We start from the raw sequence: 19,837 nt of genomic DNA on the forward strand, positions 1-19,837 counted from the left end.
ACTATTTCAAATTTATTAAAAGCTCAATTACGATGTAAGACATTCAACTGAAAGTGCCCTTTTTCCGAATGGGAAGTCATCAAATGACTACTTTCGCTGCGGGTTGAGCGGAAGGGAGTGTCAGATTTCTACTGACTAAAACCCACCCATGTACCTTTACCACCGCAAGCGTTTCGGAAAATCCCGCTGACTCCTCAGGCATCAAACCTAATGGGCCATGGGCGTAGCCCAGCCATCTTCAGGTTGGGGCATCATTCAACCTATCATCAGTATCCTCCCGTAAGTATCTCCAGAAGCAGCCGTGCCCGCTCACCGGAGATTTGTTGCGGTAATGGCGTAAACCGATATCAACTCGGATTTGTGTTTATGTACTAAATTATTAATATTCATAAAAAAACATAGTAAACTGAACAGAGGAATCCAAAATGAAACTTTAAAATTCTAAAGGGTACTTTTTTCAAATAAAGGCGCGAAAGGCGATTTTGCCGGTTGTCAAATGTAAGATTATAATGTCACTGTCATTTAATTTGCTTACCTACAAATGCGCGTCCCACCACCAGAGTCGTGTTTATATGTGATAAAATATAATAAAGTTTACCAACAAACATTAATACAATGGAAGATGATAATCAGGAGGGCCCATGTACCGTGTGGCAAATGTTTAACTCTCCCACTATGGTTTTGTTCAACAACTTGGAACATGCCGCCGATGGCTTAGAAAGATTATTAACTTCAATTTTGAAACTATCTGGGTAAATTTAAATTCTTTTAATAACACTTAAATAATTAATATTTTAATATTTTTTATTTGATAAGGTAATGTATAGAGAATCGTCAAAGGATTTGGGGAAGCCTTTGTCCAGCTGTGGGACACAGGGACTAGAATAAAACATATAAATGTTATACCTTTTATGCATAATTTGATGTGTAAAGTATAAGAATATTGCAAAGTGTGAAAAAAGAATCAAACTGGAATAATTAATTGTCAAATATAATCATATTGGTATATTATTTGCGGGGTTCTATGAGGACACATTTTTAAGTGTTTATAAGTAGCATGTCAAAGAGATGCAACTTCAAAAGCACCAATTTTTGCCATCCTAGGCCCAGGCCTACTTGGCCTATAGGCAAACTCTCTCCTCGTGCCAATTAATTATAAACAATACTTAAAAGTAGAGTATCATTATTAATTCATATTGTTATACACCCAATACAGTATCAATTATTTATACTGGTTGAGAAACCATGGTTGCAAAGTGATTTTGCAATTTAGTATTAAATACATGTTTATAGTGTAATACAATAAGTAATACATCTTAATATGTTGTTCCAGTGATCTCTCTGAAGTACTAGTTCCTCGGGCTGGGTCATCCAAATACCCGGACTCTTATTATCAGGCATTTAACACATGGCTAGTGGGCAGATTGTTTTATGTTTGGTCTGTTAAAGAATTGAACAGGTATTTATTATATTTCTTTTACAATAATTTTCCAATTTGAAAAAGTTCACACACAAATGGAATCACCTATTATGTTTGCATATAAAACAATACCGTCTAATGTTTTCAGGATACACTCAACAAGCAAAGATGCCCAACTTAAAATATTAAACATACTATGCATGAATGCAGCATCATTTTATAATAATCTTCATTCGGAGTATGTTACTGTAGTAATTAAACTGGTTCAGTATTATAAAGAATATGTAAATGACCAGACTAAAGAGATAACACTACAGAATTTCAAATCTGAACAAATTGACATTCCCAATGTACAACTGAATTTAGAACCTATTTTTGTAACTGTAAAGGATTTACAAACATGCAAGACATTAATAGATTTAACACTCCAACTGCTGGCAGAAACTTTAGCTACAAACTCTGTTTACATCTACAATCATAAAATAGAATTTTATAAGTTATTCAGTGAAGTATTATACATGCTTGAACACTTTAGTGTTGATTTGAAGTATGTATCATTAAAATTTTTCATTGATTTGATAGTCAACTATTCACAAATAGGCATTTGTAAATTTAATATATGCTTTCCATTTGTTTATCTCGACTTACTATATTCCATCCAGGCGATGGTTAAGTCAATAAACATATTTTATGAGAAAAATGAAGTTAATGCAATGTACTTGGAAGACTTTAATAAACTAATGTTAAGATTTATGAAAATGAATGAAGAATGTCCTGATAGGGAAAATAAGAACATTATTTTAGACATAAGCACAGTGATTTTGAAAACCAAAGATAATAAAATATTTAATAGAGAATTAAAGCTCCAATGTTTGGCTTTGAACAAATACATTGATTTTCCTAAAGATATGATTGATGTCTCAAGTATGGATTCTGTTGAAATTGATGTATTAAGACACTGCTACAGCAAAAACATACTATTACATATTGAAGCTAATATGCAGGGAAGCAAGCCTCTGTTGCATGAAAATTGGTATTACCAACAAATATTAGAAGTAATAAGGGGATTAAACACATGCAATTATAATAGACTAGATAACTATTTAATAGGCTACCACTTGAAGAGGAGTCTATCTGGCCTGGCAGTATTACAACAAGTTTTAATACAATGTCAAAATTTAAAAGACAATTCAAACACCAGTCTAATCTCAAGACAGGATATCCATACAATTTGGGAATCTTTACTTAAGTTTCTAGAACACCATAGAAGTTTGGTTCTAAGAGACAGTGATTGTATGAAATGTATTATGGACATAGTTTTGTCTACTGTCGTCCTTGAAAAACTAACCCAAGATGAATGTTACAAACTCCTGCAACTAATATGCTTGCAAACTACACAACATTTTTCTGAACCGAATTTGAGTTTTCCAGATAATGTTAGAGCAATCATTCTTAAGTACTTGCTACTTTCTAGAATTATTATAAAAACGAATTTAAGTGACGTCTGGTTGAGAATCATTTCTAATTTATTCAATGGTTTAATGAAGAACAAGAATGTTTACATGTACAGAGAAGTATGTTTTTTACTAGATTAACTATAATCTTTTTGGAAGAATTATCATTTAAAATTCTTATTCTATTTTCAGATTGTACCGCTGTGCCCACTTTTGATATTAAATAAGATAATTTCTGCTAGTAAATCAATTGGTGATATACTGATGCCTGCATTTATGACAAAAGACTGTGATGTACAAAAGGAAATTACACATGTTGTACCAGCACTGGCGTGTATGTCCTTAGGATCTTATGAAATTGTTATAAGCTCTCCTAAATATTATGGTGCTGGCCAAGCTCTTTTTACAAATTCGATTATAGAGCTGTTGATAATATGTTCCAAGTGCCATAAGGATTCAGGCAATTCTGCAGATGTCTCCCAACATAAGATTGAAATACATACAGAACACAATACTACCAATCCAAATCAACATTCCACTATACTTGGGCTCAAGAACTTATTTGCAAAGTTTTTAAATTGGAAACAGTATACTGATTGGGAAAATAGTGGATATTGGGACATGTTTACAAGGTTGTGCCATCACTATTACGTGCCTAACTATAGAGCGCCAACAGATATTTTAAGCGAAAATAATGCACAATATGTTTTAAAAGCTTTTAGGCCATTTATTGTTAGTAAGTCGGTAAGTACGATATAAATATGGCTGTACTTACGAGTATAAGATTTAGATGAACTATCAATATCTAATATAATTTTCTTCTAGGTTGAAGAAGACACTGAATGGAACTCTAACAGAGATTCAGCTCTAAACATATGTGTCAAGCTACTTGTAAACCTAACAAGATCGAGTTTAGAAAACAATTATTACAATCAACAAACAACCACATTGAACCTCATAAAAGATTTAGGACTATGTTCCAATGAAAAAGTGATTTTGCCAGTGACAAAGTTGTTTGTGTATTTCATTATGCATCCACAGTGTTCACTTGGCCCAAAGGCAATTGTAAGCCTCAGAGATGTTTGCGAGTACCAAGACTATACTCCAAATCAGGTTTACCATAGATACAAGAAGGACTATTGTAAACTTTTTGTTGAATGCAGTTTGTACAGTGGAAAGGACTTTGCTATTTCTCTTCTGAAAGTGGTCAGAGCTTTTGGCTTTGTTGGGTACAGAGATTTCATTTCAAAGGATGTACACCACTTTTTACCATATTTGATACCATATTCCGTAACTATTAAAGAGGTACCATCCATGATCGAAGAGATAGCCTCATTAGTACAGTTCTCAGTGTCTGATTTTCTAATCGAAAGGTTCCCGCACACGTATGTTCACATTTACTTAAATGAAAACAAAGACGTTCTGAAAAAGTGCCTTGAGTTAATCGAAAGACTTACGAAAACGCCAGTACTGAATTTAGTGAAGAAACACTACAGGGTCATCCTGACAGAATTTCTCTTGCAGTATTGTACTGATTCCGAAAAAGTTTTGAATGCTTGTCGATATCTGGCCTGTCATGACCCTGAGGCAACATCACAGACAGGAAGCATGACTATGAGCACTTCACAAATAGCTGACTTTTTAAATCCTAAATTCTTGGGGGTTTTGGCATACTTTGACCACAAACTCGTCAACGCCAAAGTAGCTTTGTCGGTAAAAAGAAAAGCTCTAAAAAGTTTTCCTGATATAATACAGCTGATGGGAGTCAAATATTTAACTCCTCTTCGGTTTAAAGTTTTAGCTACGCTTCGATCCGCACTGTCGTTAGCAAAAGAATTTCCGACAATCTTGGCAGAGGCATGGGGTGCCTTCATACATAACATTGATACAATGTCTCTTGGGCCTCTTATGTCTAATTTGGCAGTATCACTGTTGCAACAGTTAGATTATGCACCTCAAGAAATAAACAAGATTTTTCATTACCTTGTTTTGAGTAACGAGAATTTGTTGAGTTCACACATATCAGATCTGTTCTTTTTGGAAGACACGAAAATTTCTGAGAAAATTAAAATGGTTATCAAGAGGCACGTAAAGAGAACACAACCTGATGGGTTTTTAGATAAAATCAAGTGGTATTTGCAGCATTTGAACCAGGACATACCTAGTATTAAAGCGTATGCTTTTTCCCACTTGGATAAGCTATTGAAGAGCAATAGAACTGAGATACATAAAGCAATATTTGGCGGGAAAACAATAGATCCTATTATCGTGGAACTCATTGATTCATTGCTGTTAGGTAAGCAAATCCAACGATAACGTAATAATTATCAAGCTATATCAAGCTATATAATAAAAACTAACAAAAATTTAAAATAGTAGGATTAACTTTTTTCCTTTTAACATACAGGTTGCAAGGACCCTGACTCTGAAGTGAGTCTGTCGAGCGGGGCTTGCCTCGGTCAGCTGGGAGCCATCGAGGCGGGCCACCTCCCGCGCCAGTACGTGCAGCCGGACCGCTCGCCGTTCGCCTTCTCCATAAGCGACGACTGCTTCGCTGCCACCGCACTTGTGGAACTTTCTAGAGCCTTCCAGTATGAAAAGGATACCACAGTACGTAAATTTCGCTTTATTTTATTTGATGAGCCCTAAAAAAAAAATACAAACCCTGGTACAAGTTTTCAAAGAATTTAGGTATTCCATTATTAAAAATGTTCTTTTTGTAGAATATGGATTGCTATGCCTTAACAATTCAAGAGATATTAAAGATTTATGACATATCGCCAACCGGCAGTAAGAAGGATGTATGGGAGAGTTTTCCGGAACACATGCATCAGATCATGCACCCATTATTAAGTTCCAGGTATTTATAGCTAAGTTTTTTAAATGAATATACAAATGTTCTGAAAATTGTTTCTCTATATTCAATGTACACAATACCAAGGTTTGTTTTTTGTTTAGATATACATTAGCGTATCCATCTCAACCGAAAAAAGCGCATCCATTATTTGGTTCTACTTACGCCACAACTTTTTTGGAATGGGCTCACAAGTAAGTTTATTTTAAATTATATTTTATTAAAAACACTACTTAGGGTATGTTTTACAATCGCCACATAATTTCCCGTTAAATTATTTGACAGAATTTTTCATGCAAAAATTGACAATTTTTATCTGTCGGATAGCAGCTAATCAGTGATTGAAACAGGCGCTAAAAGTTATTAGTCCCACATATCTGTTTTCTTCTTTGCAGTTGGGCCGGTCAACTGATTCCTTTAATAGAGTCAGAAAATATTCGGGACCTTTTGCGCACCGTGCATCCGAGCATGCGTCGTGACGTCAGAACCCTGTTTTTGTTTCTTCCCTACGTATTGTTGCACGCTGTTAAATCAAAGAACAATGCTCAATACATTCAAGAAGAAATTATAGCCGTGATAGGTAAGAAAAAATAAATAATTTTTGACTGCACGCATAGTGAAGGTACCAAACCCACGCACGTGAAATGTCGTAGGACGTAGTCGTAGATGTCCTAGGACGAGCATTTTGTGTTATCCATGAAAGCTTATTCTGGGTGTCTTGTGCATGTGATTTGAACTTTCATGATAGCCAGTGGTGAAGGATTAAATTTCTTAATACGGGAGTCGTTTAAAGTCGAAATGTTAAAGATTTTTTGACTATAAGACACTTAATATTTGTCTTATATTGCAGGACTAGAGAACTTTGAGACAGAAAATGCAGTTACTACAGAAAGGTATAAATATAAAATGCTGCGGCATATTAGAATGACTCCTAGTATTCACTCTGTGCAAGCTGAAGAAGGGAATCAGGTACATAAAATATTGTTTTGCCAAAAATTAAAAAATCATATCTATTTACATCCCTATTTCTTGTTACTTAGGTAACACATAATCTTATAGCAAAACTGGTTGTCAATGATATAATGTGATACATTTTGAAATTTCAGAGCAAATGCAGTAAAACCATATATACCCTACTAGACTTCTTAAATAGATGGCTTTTGGAGTGGTTCAACTCTAAGAGCCGACCATTGGAGAACGAAAATTACAAGTGCGTACTCAATTCATACATTATCTCTTAATTCTGGTTCACATATGGCTTTTAAGTATTTTTATTCCAGTGTGATGCTGTAGTAATCTAAAGATATCTTATTTTTAATGATTTTAATATTAAAAAAGAACGTCAGCGTCAAATTATAATTATTTATCCTGTATTTTATTTAAACTTAAATACTTTTTCAGTGCAATATCATCGTTCTTGAACAAATTCGATAAGCTGACGATAGCTCGTGGGAACTTCGCTTGCGGTGAACTCGAGAGGGCGCTACAATACCTTGAACTATACATGGAGGAACGGCCGGATAAGTTTCAAGAACAGCTTTCTTTCTTGGCTGAGATCTACGCTTTGTTGGACGAACCTGATTCAGTGGCCGGTAATACATTATTTTTTGGTTTAACTGCTTTAAAGTCAATACACTAAGAAGGAAATAACATTAATCGCCATTTGGTCGGAATCGGATTATTTGAACCTATTGTAATTCATAATATAGTGCTTTCTTCTTTATTTACGAGTGTCCTATGAGGAAGAATAAAATCGAATCAATTTAATTGCAGGTATACTGTCGATCAAGAGGACGGAGCCATCTTTGAAGGAGCTGATCTTAGGTCACGTGGTAACAGGACGGCTGCAGGATGCCGCGATGTGCTACGAGCGTTTGGCCCGAGAGGCACACTTGGATAGGCACAGCTTACAAGTAAGTAATAATATAAACAGTCATAGGAATCGTAAATATTGTTACCCAAAAGGTAAAAAAGGTGAGGATTTTCGGAGACGGAAGGTGATCATCTGCCGCAAGAACATAGCACCTAGCATCAATCTAAAAATAAGGGTTATTATAATGTCAGGAAGTTGATGTTACAGATAAATATTGAGTTTAGAGACATGCTTGACACTTGCCACTTCGTAGGGAATGTTGTCTTTGGCGAAGTTCATCTTATGAGCCTGTTATAATAAAGATAAATAACAACGATTATTATTTCCTTTACTTTCAAAGCAAATTTGATAGCAAACCTACTGATGGGGACTATCACTTTTACTATAGTTTAAAGTACTTGTCTTTTTTTGCTTCCAGGGCATGGTTGATTGCTACCTCGGTCTCGATCAGCCGTATTTTGCGCTCAGATTAGTGAGTGATCATAAGTATGAAGAAGACATGCTGGAGTTGTCAGCTGAACCGTTGTGGCGGTTAGGACAGTTCGACGATCTTGAAGAGCTCTGCAAAAAGAATATTGTAAGTTGTTTTTAAAGCAACGTCTCGTATTTTATGTGCACATGAAAATAGTTTTAACATTAACTCTTGTGAAAATATATAAGTATGTTTATCAGTTGTCTAGCACTCATAATACAAGTTTTGCTTAGTTTGAGACTAGATGGCGCTGTGTCAAAGTTGTGGGACATTATTAGTATTATGTTTTTTGAAAATTAACTTTTGTTCTTTAAACCAAAAAACTAACACAATTGCACTCTCCAATCCTAAAATATAACCAATCAAGTCCAGACTCAAGTTTGGACTTATGGCAACCTTAAACCTTAATAACCTGACTTTGTTAATTCATACTTTCAGCCACAGTCCAAAGAAAACTGGGGTCTACTTATGGGCCGGACATTGCTGGCATATCGCAATCAAAACCATGACGCCTTTATGTTGTCCTGTCAAGATACAACAAGCAGACTGCTAGCTCAAATGGACGGTGAAAGCAAAGGCGAGAATGCTTTGCGTAGCGGGTACCAAAGTGTTCTTGGACTCCATATAATAGCAGAGACTAAACATGCTCAAGAAGTGTTCCAAAGGTAAAGTCATAACATTATTTTTTCAAATTCTAATGTCATTAGTATCAAGTTTTAGTGTAAATTCTTTTATATAAGCTCAAAGTTTTAATATCCCGAGATGTCGAATAATTGTTATTCTTATATTATAAGTATAGTCCCAAATATAGGCATACGACTTCTTTTAAAACGCATCAGTCGATTTTCCAAAAAAGATGCCAAGTAATGATTTCAAACTTTGCCTTGTTATCTTTGCAGACTTAAAGAACAGAGAGATGGCGATCATCAGAGTTCTGTGATCGTCAATCAGCTGCTAGACGAGTGGCGCCGGCGGCTGTCAGTAGTGCAGTCAGATGTGAGGACCATAGAGCCCTTACTGAGGCTCCGACGAATACTGCTGCACGAGGCTCAGGTAACCTTTATCATTTTGTATAGATTCTTGCTCGAGGTTAAATAACTACTTCTTTATTAATCGAGTTAAAATTAAGAGTCGCCACCTCAGTCCGATAGCTCATAATTACTGACTTCGGTCTAAAATAAAATAATCTATAAAATAATTGGCTGCCCCGAAAAATACTCGTGAATAAACCGTTATTAAACATATATTTACGAATACACCTTTCGAAAGTTAATAGATTAAAATTTAGGAATAGAATTTTATTCAAAGAACAGTTTTATATGTTAACTCAATCACCAAAAAAGTTTTGTTTTATAATTATTCTTTAATTTGTTACATTTACTTCAAACTAACTTTGTTTATTATGTCCAAACTTTTAGCAACAATTACAACCATCGCACCCTCTAACGGCAAATCGGTTGAAATCATGTGTTGGAGATCTTTGGTTACAAAGCGCAAAACAGGCGAGGAAAGCTGGAATATTTGAACAGGTAGGTAGAAATTATAGCTAAGGTGTGTTAACAAAACCAGAGATAGTAGAAACTGATTGTATATCCTCTTATTTCTACCAAAGCAACTCAATTAGGTAAATTATTGATTGAAAAACATTTGAAAATTGACTGATTTTGATATAAGGCATGTTGTCTAACACGTAACATTAAAAAAAAAACACGTAATACGTGCAAATGATAAGTAAATAAATAAATATACATGAACCATTATTTCAGTCATACATGTACATACTAAACGCGGAGGAATACCAACCAGAAGAATTGTTCATAGAGAAATCCAAGATGTACTGGGCGCGAGACCATTACGAACAAGCGTTCACTACGCTAAGGCGAGGATTGGATGATACTTACCCTGCCTTTGAGCAGCTCAGTAATGATCAGAGGTAATTATTACTCGCAAAGAATTTTGGCAGAGGTTGCAGAGGCAAAGACCTTACGATGTGAGAAAATAACTTCAGCTAAAGATTTACACGAAAAAGAAAAAAAGGTACAGACCCGATTTAGATACCTGTAAATATTCAGCAGTGAGGACTTATTTATTATTTTAAAATAGGAAAATTACTACAGAGATTATACAATAGGTAAGCTTCAAAACAAAACTAGGAATTTGTAGTATTTTCTTATTTAAAAAACATGTTTTTGCAGGAAAATATGTGCTAAAGCCAAATTGCTTATAGCTAAGTACAATGATGAAACTAGAAATGTGGATGTGGATGTCAATATTGGATACTACAAAGAATCTGTGGAAGTTTTTAAACAATGGGAAAAGAGTTTGGTGAGTTTAAATTTTCATAAAAAGTCGTCTGTAGTGTAGTTAACTTCAAAATTTATCCTTGAAATATGAAATATCAAGAAATATACTTAGAGTTCTAAATTAGTGAAATAAACAAGTTAAAAAATATCTATTTTTCAATCAAAAATCATGCAAAACAAGTTTATTTTGTCCTATCGAAGCGTAATGAATGTCTTTGATTGAAATATGTATCTGCAAATAATGCGAGAAATAATAATTGGAACCGCCAGGTATGCCTGGGCGCGTACTACGAGAAGGTCAGCCGCGGCGACGGCAGCAGCGACAGCACGACGTGGGCGCGGCGCCTGCTCGCGCTCGGCAGCTACGGCCGCGCGCTGCAGTACGGACACACCTGCCTCTACCAGACCATGCCCAGGATGCTGTCCATATGGTACGCATAGTCTGGTCATGTACTTTATATCTGCTAATGAAAAGTAACCACGTGTTAACTGACGGTCTTTGATATATTTTGTTGTGTTTAAAACAGAATGATACGATAACTTTACAAAATATCTTTATTTTTGCTATGTTGTAATATTATACATGTGCATACTGCACCTTTATTTTTAAATAATGGTTTGATAAGTACACTTATTTTGAGATGATTATCACAATCCCGTATGGTCTAGTGGCTAGGATACCTGGCTTTCACCCAGGAGGCTCGGGTTCGATTCCCGGTACGGGAAAAATAAATATTTTTGTTTCTCTTTTGGATAAAATCTCTTGTTACTATCGCTTTTAATAGCTTTTTTGCTTTTTTATGCATTTTACACCAAGCTTGTTTTATTTAAAATCATTATCCAATAAAAAGCCAAATAGAATAAAGCTTTTGTTGGTTGTAATACTATGACTATACGGATAGTCGCGTATTGTTCGCGAAACACTAATTCAGTCTTTTTTAATACAATAAATATCTCATGAGACAATAGGTACCTAAATACTTTATTAGTACAAGTATCCCTCATATTTGATAATATTAAATTTCTGTTTATTTCACAGGTTGGACGTTGAAGTAACATCAACAGACACTAGCGCCCACTCCGTTCTGGCGCAAATGACGGAAATCATCAAAACATACTCGGAGAGACTACCTCTCTATCTGTATCTCACAGCTTTCTCACAAATTGTATCCAGAATCTGTCATCCAGTTAAAGAGGTAATTTTAAAATAATGTATTAGTAAAACTCACTCTGTTTTCCGTTCCGTTTTTATTTTATTCAACATAATGTTACATAATAGTAAGTAATAATAAAAGAAACTGTAAATTTTAACATTATACGAAAGGAAAACTTGTGATATTTGTTCGTAATATGCTTAACACCTACATAGTAATGATCTGAGGATAACATAATTTCCAAAAATGGTGGAGAAAGTTAGGTTAGTGAAAATGTAGATTTTAACGCTTAGCTAAATCTACAATATCCGGTGTTATCGTTTCCCATACTAAAACATAACGACAATGACTAAATGAATAGACAAACAAAATGAACTCTCTTTTCAGGTATACCTACAACTGAAAGCTATAATTGTAAAACTGATACTGGCCTACCCTCAGCACACGCTATGGATGATGATGTGTGTGATCAAGTCTAGTTACGCGCAACGTATCAAGCGCTGCGCCGACGTGTTCGCCGACCCTCGGCTCAAGGAACCACATATACTGAAGTTAATAGGGGACTTCACGCAACTCGCTGAGAAGTTAATTGAGTTATGTAATAAACCTATTGCTGGCTCGGCATCGGTAAGTTTATGAAACTTTTATTTGTTCTTTATTATGAATTTTATGCTGTACTCTTTAGACGATTGTACGCCGACTGCAATCGAATTGCACCTTTGATTTTCAGTTCTATTGACGTCGTGTCAACTGCATTCAAATTTTACTTGAAATGCAATTTGCGGTTTGATTGCAGTTGAAATGCGGTCTGACGGTCTATGGTCTTAGATAATATCATATAGGTTTTTCTCATGTTAATGTGTCCAGTCATTCAATAGTTTTGATACTTGGTCGGAGTCTTGCGTAGGTGATATAAGTACACATAATATATGTACACCAATTTTGTGTTGTGTTGTTTTGTAACAGAAATTAAAAAAAATATATAGATAGTGATCACCATTTTCCGACATTCTCATTGTGTTCCATTGTTCATTAGTTATCTTGTTATATTACTAATTGATTTTATAAGATATCAAACTACGCGCCTTGCCTCCAAGGATTCTGATAAGTATACCTGTATATCTGCAAACTCTGGGTGGTAACATACCTAACAATGATGTAATCACGAATAATATCGATGGTGCAATTACCCGTCACAAAACACGTACGAAAATTACGTTCCAAACCTAATCATTGGTAGATAAGACGCAGGAATTCCGGAAGTCCCTAACTAATATTATTTATAATATAGTTCAAATTAGGTAAGACCTCGCTAAACATCAACAAAACTAAAGTCCAAATGTAACGTAGATGTTAGAGTTATATTTGAAATCGTAAAAACCTGGTGTTAATTTTTCGTAAAGTACAGTTTAAATTTACAATTATCGTGTCGTAGGCATATTGATTCATGAACACCTATGTATTTGGAATGTCCATAGTTTATACAAAATATTAAATCGTATAACGCAGACAGATGTAAATAGAACACCATTATGAAAACTTGTTGTATTATTTCTCTGATGACTCATTGTATAAACGTATGAGGTGTCAGAGTCTGTACTATGATCCACAATTATTTAAAATTCAGCACGGGGCGGAACACTCACTGTCAATACACTGAATTTCCAAATATTGTGTTGGCAAAATGCTTAGGAAAACACAAATAGTGTAGTTTTAGTGCAATTGCCTGCATTAATTCATCGGCAATTGGAAATAGCGGAATTGGGGCCCTGATCTTGCTAAAAAAAAGGAGTTAGTAGGGGCCGGACAGCGCATGTTCTTACTGCCACAACAATAGTACTGCTTCAAGAGTTTTTTATAGTCACGCAGAATTGGAAAAATATGCGAGGCTCTTTTTATAGTAGGTACTTCCAAATATTTGCTTAAAAACTTATGTCAAGCAAATATTTTTTTAATGAGTTTTTATCATTCAAAACATGAGTACCTTTTTTAAGAACTTGAAATGGGTTAAACCTGATTTTTATTTGTGTTGATAAGGAGGATAAGGAGGTTTAACTTTTTAGCACCGTATTTGATTAGAAATAATGTCTCTTAATCAATTTGTTGTGGTAGGTTAAAAATCCGAAGTATTAAACTATCCGGGTAATCTAATCAAATAAATGAGATTCAACAACATGGTCACGAGTTACCTTCAAGCGGAAACAGAGTTAGACGTACTAGAACAAAGCTGACGCTTTGTTGGAAAAAATACTTATGTTTAGTTTTCCGTACTCACGATAGACGGACTTTGACTGCACGGATAGCTGAGTGGTTCAGGTCACCGCACCAAACCCACTGTGCGCGACGTGTCGCGGGTTCGATCCCCGCGTGGGTCAAGCATTTGTGTGATCCACAATTGCTTGTTCTGAGTCTGGGTGTCTTTGTGCATGTGATTTGTATGTTTGTAAAACCCCCCGCGACACAAGGTGCCACACCTTACTGCGGGAGTCGTTAAAGAAAAAGAAAATTCATATAGATGGTGCCGCTATAAGAACAAACACTAAAAACTAAAATCGAGTTCAAGCAATGATTGATAAGGTTATAAATGTGCTAGGTGACCAAAGTTTTTGGAAAAACTGTTTTACTTTGTTTTATTCGTCATGAAACTCTTAGTCTCGCGAATTTGCCTCGCACTTGAACGGTCTTTTTATATCTAGTGACGTGATTACTTATATGGAGTGTTTCTAAGACTATCTTCAAAAATGATTGACACAGAATGCGTACATTAGAGATGAAAATAGAAACAAGTTCACAATGCTCTATATATTTGTTAACCTTATCGCTTATCGTAGAATCTTTTCTGATTTAAAGCGGCGATAACTTTCAAGTGCAAAGAGGATAATAAAATATGTTATCACAATGCTGAGTTTGATTTGTAATCGCGCTTAAATCTGCCCTGATAAACTGTACGGCGCCGAATACCGAAGAATCTGAAAAAGTTATGCTATCGATTGAATTATAGCACTTGTCCGGGTTTTATATGACATGAGAAAATTACAAGTTAGCAGTAAGATAAAACTTGTGAGACAACTTTCGACTCTTTATGATTTTAGCGGAAGATTGCAGAGTAAGATTCTTTATGATTTTATTAAATGATTGCAAGTGCTTCTGCCAGTAAAGGAAGCTATTTGATATTTTAGCCTATAGGATCCTATCTGCCTGATTAATTTTCTTCTCGACTTCAGAAGAATGACAACATTCTTTTCACCAGTGCATATGCCTCAAAGCAGAACACTAAACATATCTTCCTTTTAGACTACGACGGTATCAACTTTAGTTCGAAGCTTGCCCCGCTTGCTGGCCGGCGACAACTTCAGCCACATAATGATGCCTTTCCAAGAGTTCTGCAAGATAGTGCTCCCATCTAAGGCCGCTCGACAAGAATGCATCGACTTCAACATACCAACTGAACCGCCAGTCTATATCGCTGGTATTGAAGAAAATATCAGCATTTTGCCATCCTTGCAGAAGCCCAGGAAAGTTACTTTAAAAGGTGTGTGATATTTTGTTTTATATTGTTGTCAAAATTTTTAGACTATGGAGTTTTAGAAACTAGGCTTTCCTTGTAACCTTATGTTACTATTTCGAATACTTATTTTACCCTATAGTTATAGTACTGGCGCATGTATTTACGCTTGCAACGGACTTTCCAAATGGTAGCGCTTTTTAACTCTTTATGGTTCCACGGACCAGTGTTTTGACTTCATATTCCTTTTCCTTCTTAGGTTCTGATGGCAAATCTTATATAATAATGTTAAAGCCGCGCGACGATCTCCGCAAGGATTATCGCCTGATGGAGTTCAATGCGGTTGTGAACCGTTTCCTGCAAGACGCGCCCGAGACTCGGCGCCGCAGACTGTACATCCGTACTTACAGCGTGCTGCCTCTCAACGAGGAATGCGGCCTGATCGAGTGGGTGCCCAACCTGGTCGGCCTTAGACCTATACTCATGCATATTTATAAGCAAAAAGGTATTAATAGTTTAAGGTTCTAAGTTTTTATTGAAGTATTTTCCTGGAATTCTACCAACTTTTAAAGTAGGATGGTTGTAGGTTTGAAACTTTTTTTCATATTGCAAATATTCCTGAAATGTTTTTTCAAGAAAATATTTTTTAATAGAGAATATAAATGCCTGGTATTCTTTTTTAGGTATTCATACGAGTAATCGTGAATTGAAAGAGATGATGTGTGCTAATAAGGATCCGGTTGAGAAGAAGAAGCGTATTTATGAGAGGCAGCTGCTGCCGCGTCATCCGCCTGTGTTCCAGGAGTGGTTCCGAAGAGTTTTCTCGGATCCATACGGATGGTAAAAACGCTGTAACATGTTTTACATATTGCTGTATGTAGGTGTTAACGGCTTGAGTACTTTTTTAATGGCCCTTAAGATTTTATTCTTGTGCCGAATTATCTATACCGAGTCTTTTTATTTTGAATTTGATTCACAGGTATCAGGCTAGATCAGCGTACATAAGAACTACTGCGGTTATGTCAATGGTTGGATACATATTAGGTATGATGCACTTTTTTTAATCGACATCACCTCATACACTGTTTTTTAGCCAATAATTAAGTGAGTTGTTGAATTTTAGGCTATATACATGCAAATAATCTTTCAAGTTTCGTCTTCTTGCACTGCCTTTAGGTCTAGGTGACCGTCACGGTGAGAACATATCCTTTGACTCGACTAACGGCGACACAGTCCACGTGGACTTCAACTGCCTCTTTAACAAGGGCGAAGCGTTCGAGTGGCCGGAGCGAGTGCCTTTCCGTTTGACGCACAACATGGAGGCTGCTATGGGACCGCTCAAACACGAAGGAATGTATAGGTGAGAAGAGAATATACCGTATCTTTATCAGTTTAGATTTTTGAGGAGCTCGTAGCTAAGCTATAACTGCATAAGTCGATCACAGGTTAAGCTTAACGCTTGAAGCGGTTGCGCCGTAGATGGGTGACCATCTTTATCGTAATGAGTTCCTCCATGTTTCGGAAGGCACGTTAAATTGTAGGCCTCGGCTGTTATTCATACATATTTCACAGTCGTTACAGGTGGTAAGAAGCTTGAAAGTCTAACAGGCGCTGGTGTTAAAACTATAGCAGGCGCTTTAGGTAGGTTAACTTGTTACGTATAAGTTGTTTTAGGAAAAAATGTTGAAATGACCATCCAGGAAACCATCATTTACTCAAAAATACAGTACATGTAAGATTTAAAACGGATATTTTATTTATAAGCTTCCAACTAAGAATAAGTTGGAAGCTAATAAATAAAATAAAGCAGCAATTCAGCAAAGGGGGGTATGTCTTCGATCGTGTGATGTTTGCTATCTTTCGAATGATATTAATCTAATCTTAGATCTTAATTTGTTTTTCGATCATTATAGATGATAATTTTGTATATCTAACACCCATGCAAAATGGAATCGATCCAATTCAATAACAGATGGCCTAATTGCGATTAAAATATAAAAACAGTGCCTTTTTTGAGGTCAATGTATGATAAATAATATCTTCTTATTAGACGTGCTATACATATTAGATTGAAAATAGGACAGACCTACTTTTCAATAGGGATGGAAAAGCCCAATCAGATCGTTTTGCATCTTTTATTTTATTTCACTAAAGTATAATTAGAATTAATGGTACCTACCTATTACGAATATCTTTTTGTATTTTGTATTATTCTTCTGTTTTTTTTTTACATGCAGAAGTTTTGATCTGATAGTAGATATTCAATGATAATATCACTTTTGGTCTGTCGTGTCAGATTTAAGATGTAGATTTATCATATTTCAAGATCAGTTAGTCATTGAACACACGTTGTAATTGTTTCAGTGAGGCCTATCTACATATTGTTATTTTAGATAGTGTCATGAACCATGATAGTTGACATTTTCACAGGTACTGTATTTTTGATGTTACTGTAACACCAAACACTAAAAATAAAGATGAGGTTAATCGACGGTAATTTTTAGCCTATTATGAGTGTTAGCCACCCTTAAATTGCTTTTCTTTAGCCTATTTGTACGGGACCCTCGGAGCCCGAGTCTGACTCGCACATGACTGATTTAGGGTAGGTTAGCTGAAGGGTGCTAAACTTATTTTGCATATCAATTTAGTCTGTCAGCGAGTTGTATCTTTTTTCATTGGTTCAATTTGTGTTACTGTTATATGCAAATAAAGTTTATTGTACTGTTTTAATACAAATCCATATTTGCGGCTTCTACTTGAATAAGTTTTTGCAATGATGACGATGTTCGTATTAAAGAAGTCTTAATCTTCAAAGGAAATAAGTAAACATGTTCAAAGTACAAAAGTAATTACGAAGTTGCTGAGCATTAGGTGTTACAGTCACTGCGTCAAAAAATTGACATAAATACAAGAGTCGTATAATTTTGCTGAATAACTCGAAGTTATTTATAAACATTAAGAATGATTGACATTTTTTACTTGTATTCCGTCATACAAGAAGATTTTTTATTCGATAAAGATCAACTGATCTATTTACCTCCATAGAGCGAAGAGTTTCAAATTTAAATGATTTGACAGCGGGATAATGTTGTTTATCTGTTCACATCCGCTATGACGCGGGTATTCTTTTAGTCATAATTTAACAAATTAACGTAACATTTACATAAATGCCCTTTAGCTATTGCACGTACGTCGTATCATGTAGTCCTTCCGCCTCTGCCTGAACTGTAGGCTTAAATGTCATGTCGACCCGAAAAATTATCAAGTAGCGATTGAGTGAGCCGATTGCTGTCGATCAAACTTAGTTCTAAAATATGAATTAGCTTTAGTATCGGGTTCTAACTCGTTCTCAATTCGATTGAAACAAACCACAATTCTGTTTCGAGTTAGGCTACTGGTCTTATGTAGAACTATTTACACCTTTACCTTACCTTATATTTCTAAAATAAAGTTTCCTAAACTACTCCTTATTATAACAGCTACCTGCCGATAAAAGTCCCGTCGAAATAGGTCCGGCCATTTCAGAGAATATCCGGAAAAAACAGACAAAAAAATTGATTGTACTGTATGTACCGTATTTACATTATGCATTTATTCGTAAGGAACTGTTATTTCATTATTAAAAACATACACAATACATATTTTACACAGAAAAAGTTGTGAAGCAGTGATGCGAGCTCTCCGAGCTCAAACAGCAGCGTTGATGTCTGTGATCGAGCCGTTTGTGTACGACCCGCTGGTGTCGTGGGGGCGGGTGCGGCCCGTCGACTGCGGCGAGCGGACCAACGAGCAAGCCATGCAGCATCTCTTACATATCAAACAACGACTTAATGGAATGGTGAGGACTTATGTACTGAAAATATTTTATGATGTAACTGTGGGCATAACATAGCGGTTAGGTTAGGGTATATGGAGATGACAACTCTGTTCTGGCCCAGAATCTTAGAAGCAGACCAGTAGGTCATGCTTTTAAAAGTGCTTCATGACTATCGTCATCGTCATCCTCTTTGGAAATAGAGTTCAGTCGAGATAAGCTTACCTGAAGTTTTCTTTCTAGATTTTATTTTTAATCGTACCAACAAATTAGAATTTACTGTATGAAGAAAAATCCTAATGCCTTGCGATGGTTTAGGTTCCTATAGTTACATTGTTCCTAAGTTATGAATATACATATAGCCAAACTGTAACTAAACATCTTTTTTGTTTCAGGTACGAACAAAGAATAAGCAGTTATCATTGTCTTTGTCTCCTGAAGGGCAAGTAGAACACTTGATTGTGGAAGCTACCAGTGTTCAAAATCTTTGCCAAATGTACATCGGGTGGGGGCCATTCTTATAAATAGAAGATATTTTGTGACATCTATAGTATACTTTTGATATTAATAATTTCTCTGATTATCTCTACTTACTACTTATACCAAAAACTTTGATTAAGTAAAGATTTTTGTACCTTTGGACTTTTTGTTTTATTACTTGCCTTTAATTGTTTTATGCTAACTGCAAACATATTTTTGTTAGACGACAATTATCACAAATTTTTGACCGAAAGTTATAAAAATACTTATCTTGAATTGTTCAAAAACGTATCCTTCGCGGCTTTGGCGCCACTCATGAGAAAGAACCAAACCGAATCGAAAAACTAGTCGTGCTTCCCGAGAAATTAGTTCTCAAACAATTATGCATTGAAGTTAATATGAACTAACTATAATTCAAGAAAACAAAACACATTTTAACGTTACGCTCATCACACAAGATCTACATTATTAGACAGACAATAAGTAATGAGTCCTAAAACTAGCATCT

The 19,837-nt window shown here is 35.5% G+C and overlaps 1 protein-coding gene and 1 non-coding gene across 2 annotated transcripts; both read left to right on the plus strand.

Moving 5' to 3' along the window:
* The first annotated feature begins 485 nt into the window (after nucleotides 1-485).
* LOC113491907 (serine/threonine-protein kinase ATR) lies at nucleotides 486-19,491 on the plus strand. Its single transcript, XM_026869122.1, has 29 exons — nucleotides 486-752; nucleotides 1,334-1,459; nucleotides 1,569-2,994; nucleotides 3,067-3,618; nucleotides 3,700-5,170; nucleotides 5,282-5,484; nucleotides 5,598-5,734; nucleotides 5,833-5,922; nucleotides 6,124-6,308; nucleotides 6,579-6,697; nucleotides 6,835-6,938; nucleotides 7,130-7,320; nucleotides 7,502-7,641; nucleotides 8,020-8,178; nucleotides 8,512-8,738; nucleotides 8,973-9,126; nucleotides 9,492-9,602; nucleotides 9,840-10,006; nucleotides 10,269-10,398; nucleotides 10,647-10,807; nucleotides 11,416-11,572; nucleotides 11,918-12,157; nucleotides 14,825-15,062; nucleotides 15,295-15,540; nucleotides 15,719-15,875; nucleotides 16,015-16,079; nucleotides 16,212-16,395; nucleotides 18,687-18,873; nucleotides 19,245-19,491. Exons 1-29 carry the CDS (start codon nucleotides 616-618, stop codon nucleotides 19,371-19,373), a joined length of 7,593 nt encoding a protein of 2,530 aa, XP_026724923.1. The 5' UTR covers nucleotides 486-615; the 3' UTR covers nucleotides 19,374-19,491.
* On the plus strand, nucleotides 11,031-11,102 carry Trnae-uuc. Its single transcript has one exon. It is a non-coding gene; the product is annotated as a tRNA-Glu (tRNA).
* Nucleotides 19,492-19,837: the final 346 nt, after the last annotated feature.

Source organism: Trichoplusia ni, chromosome 3 (genome assembly GCF_003590095.1).
Source record: "Trichoplusia ni isolate ovarian cell line Hi5 chromosome 3, tn1, whole genome shotgun sequence".
In the NCBI taxonomy this organism is placed as follows: Eukaryota; Metazoa; Arthropoda; class Insecta; order Lepidoptera; family Noctuidae; genus Trichoplusia; species Trichoplusia ni.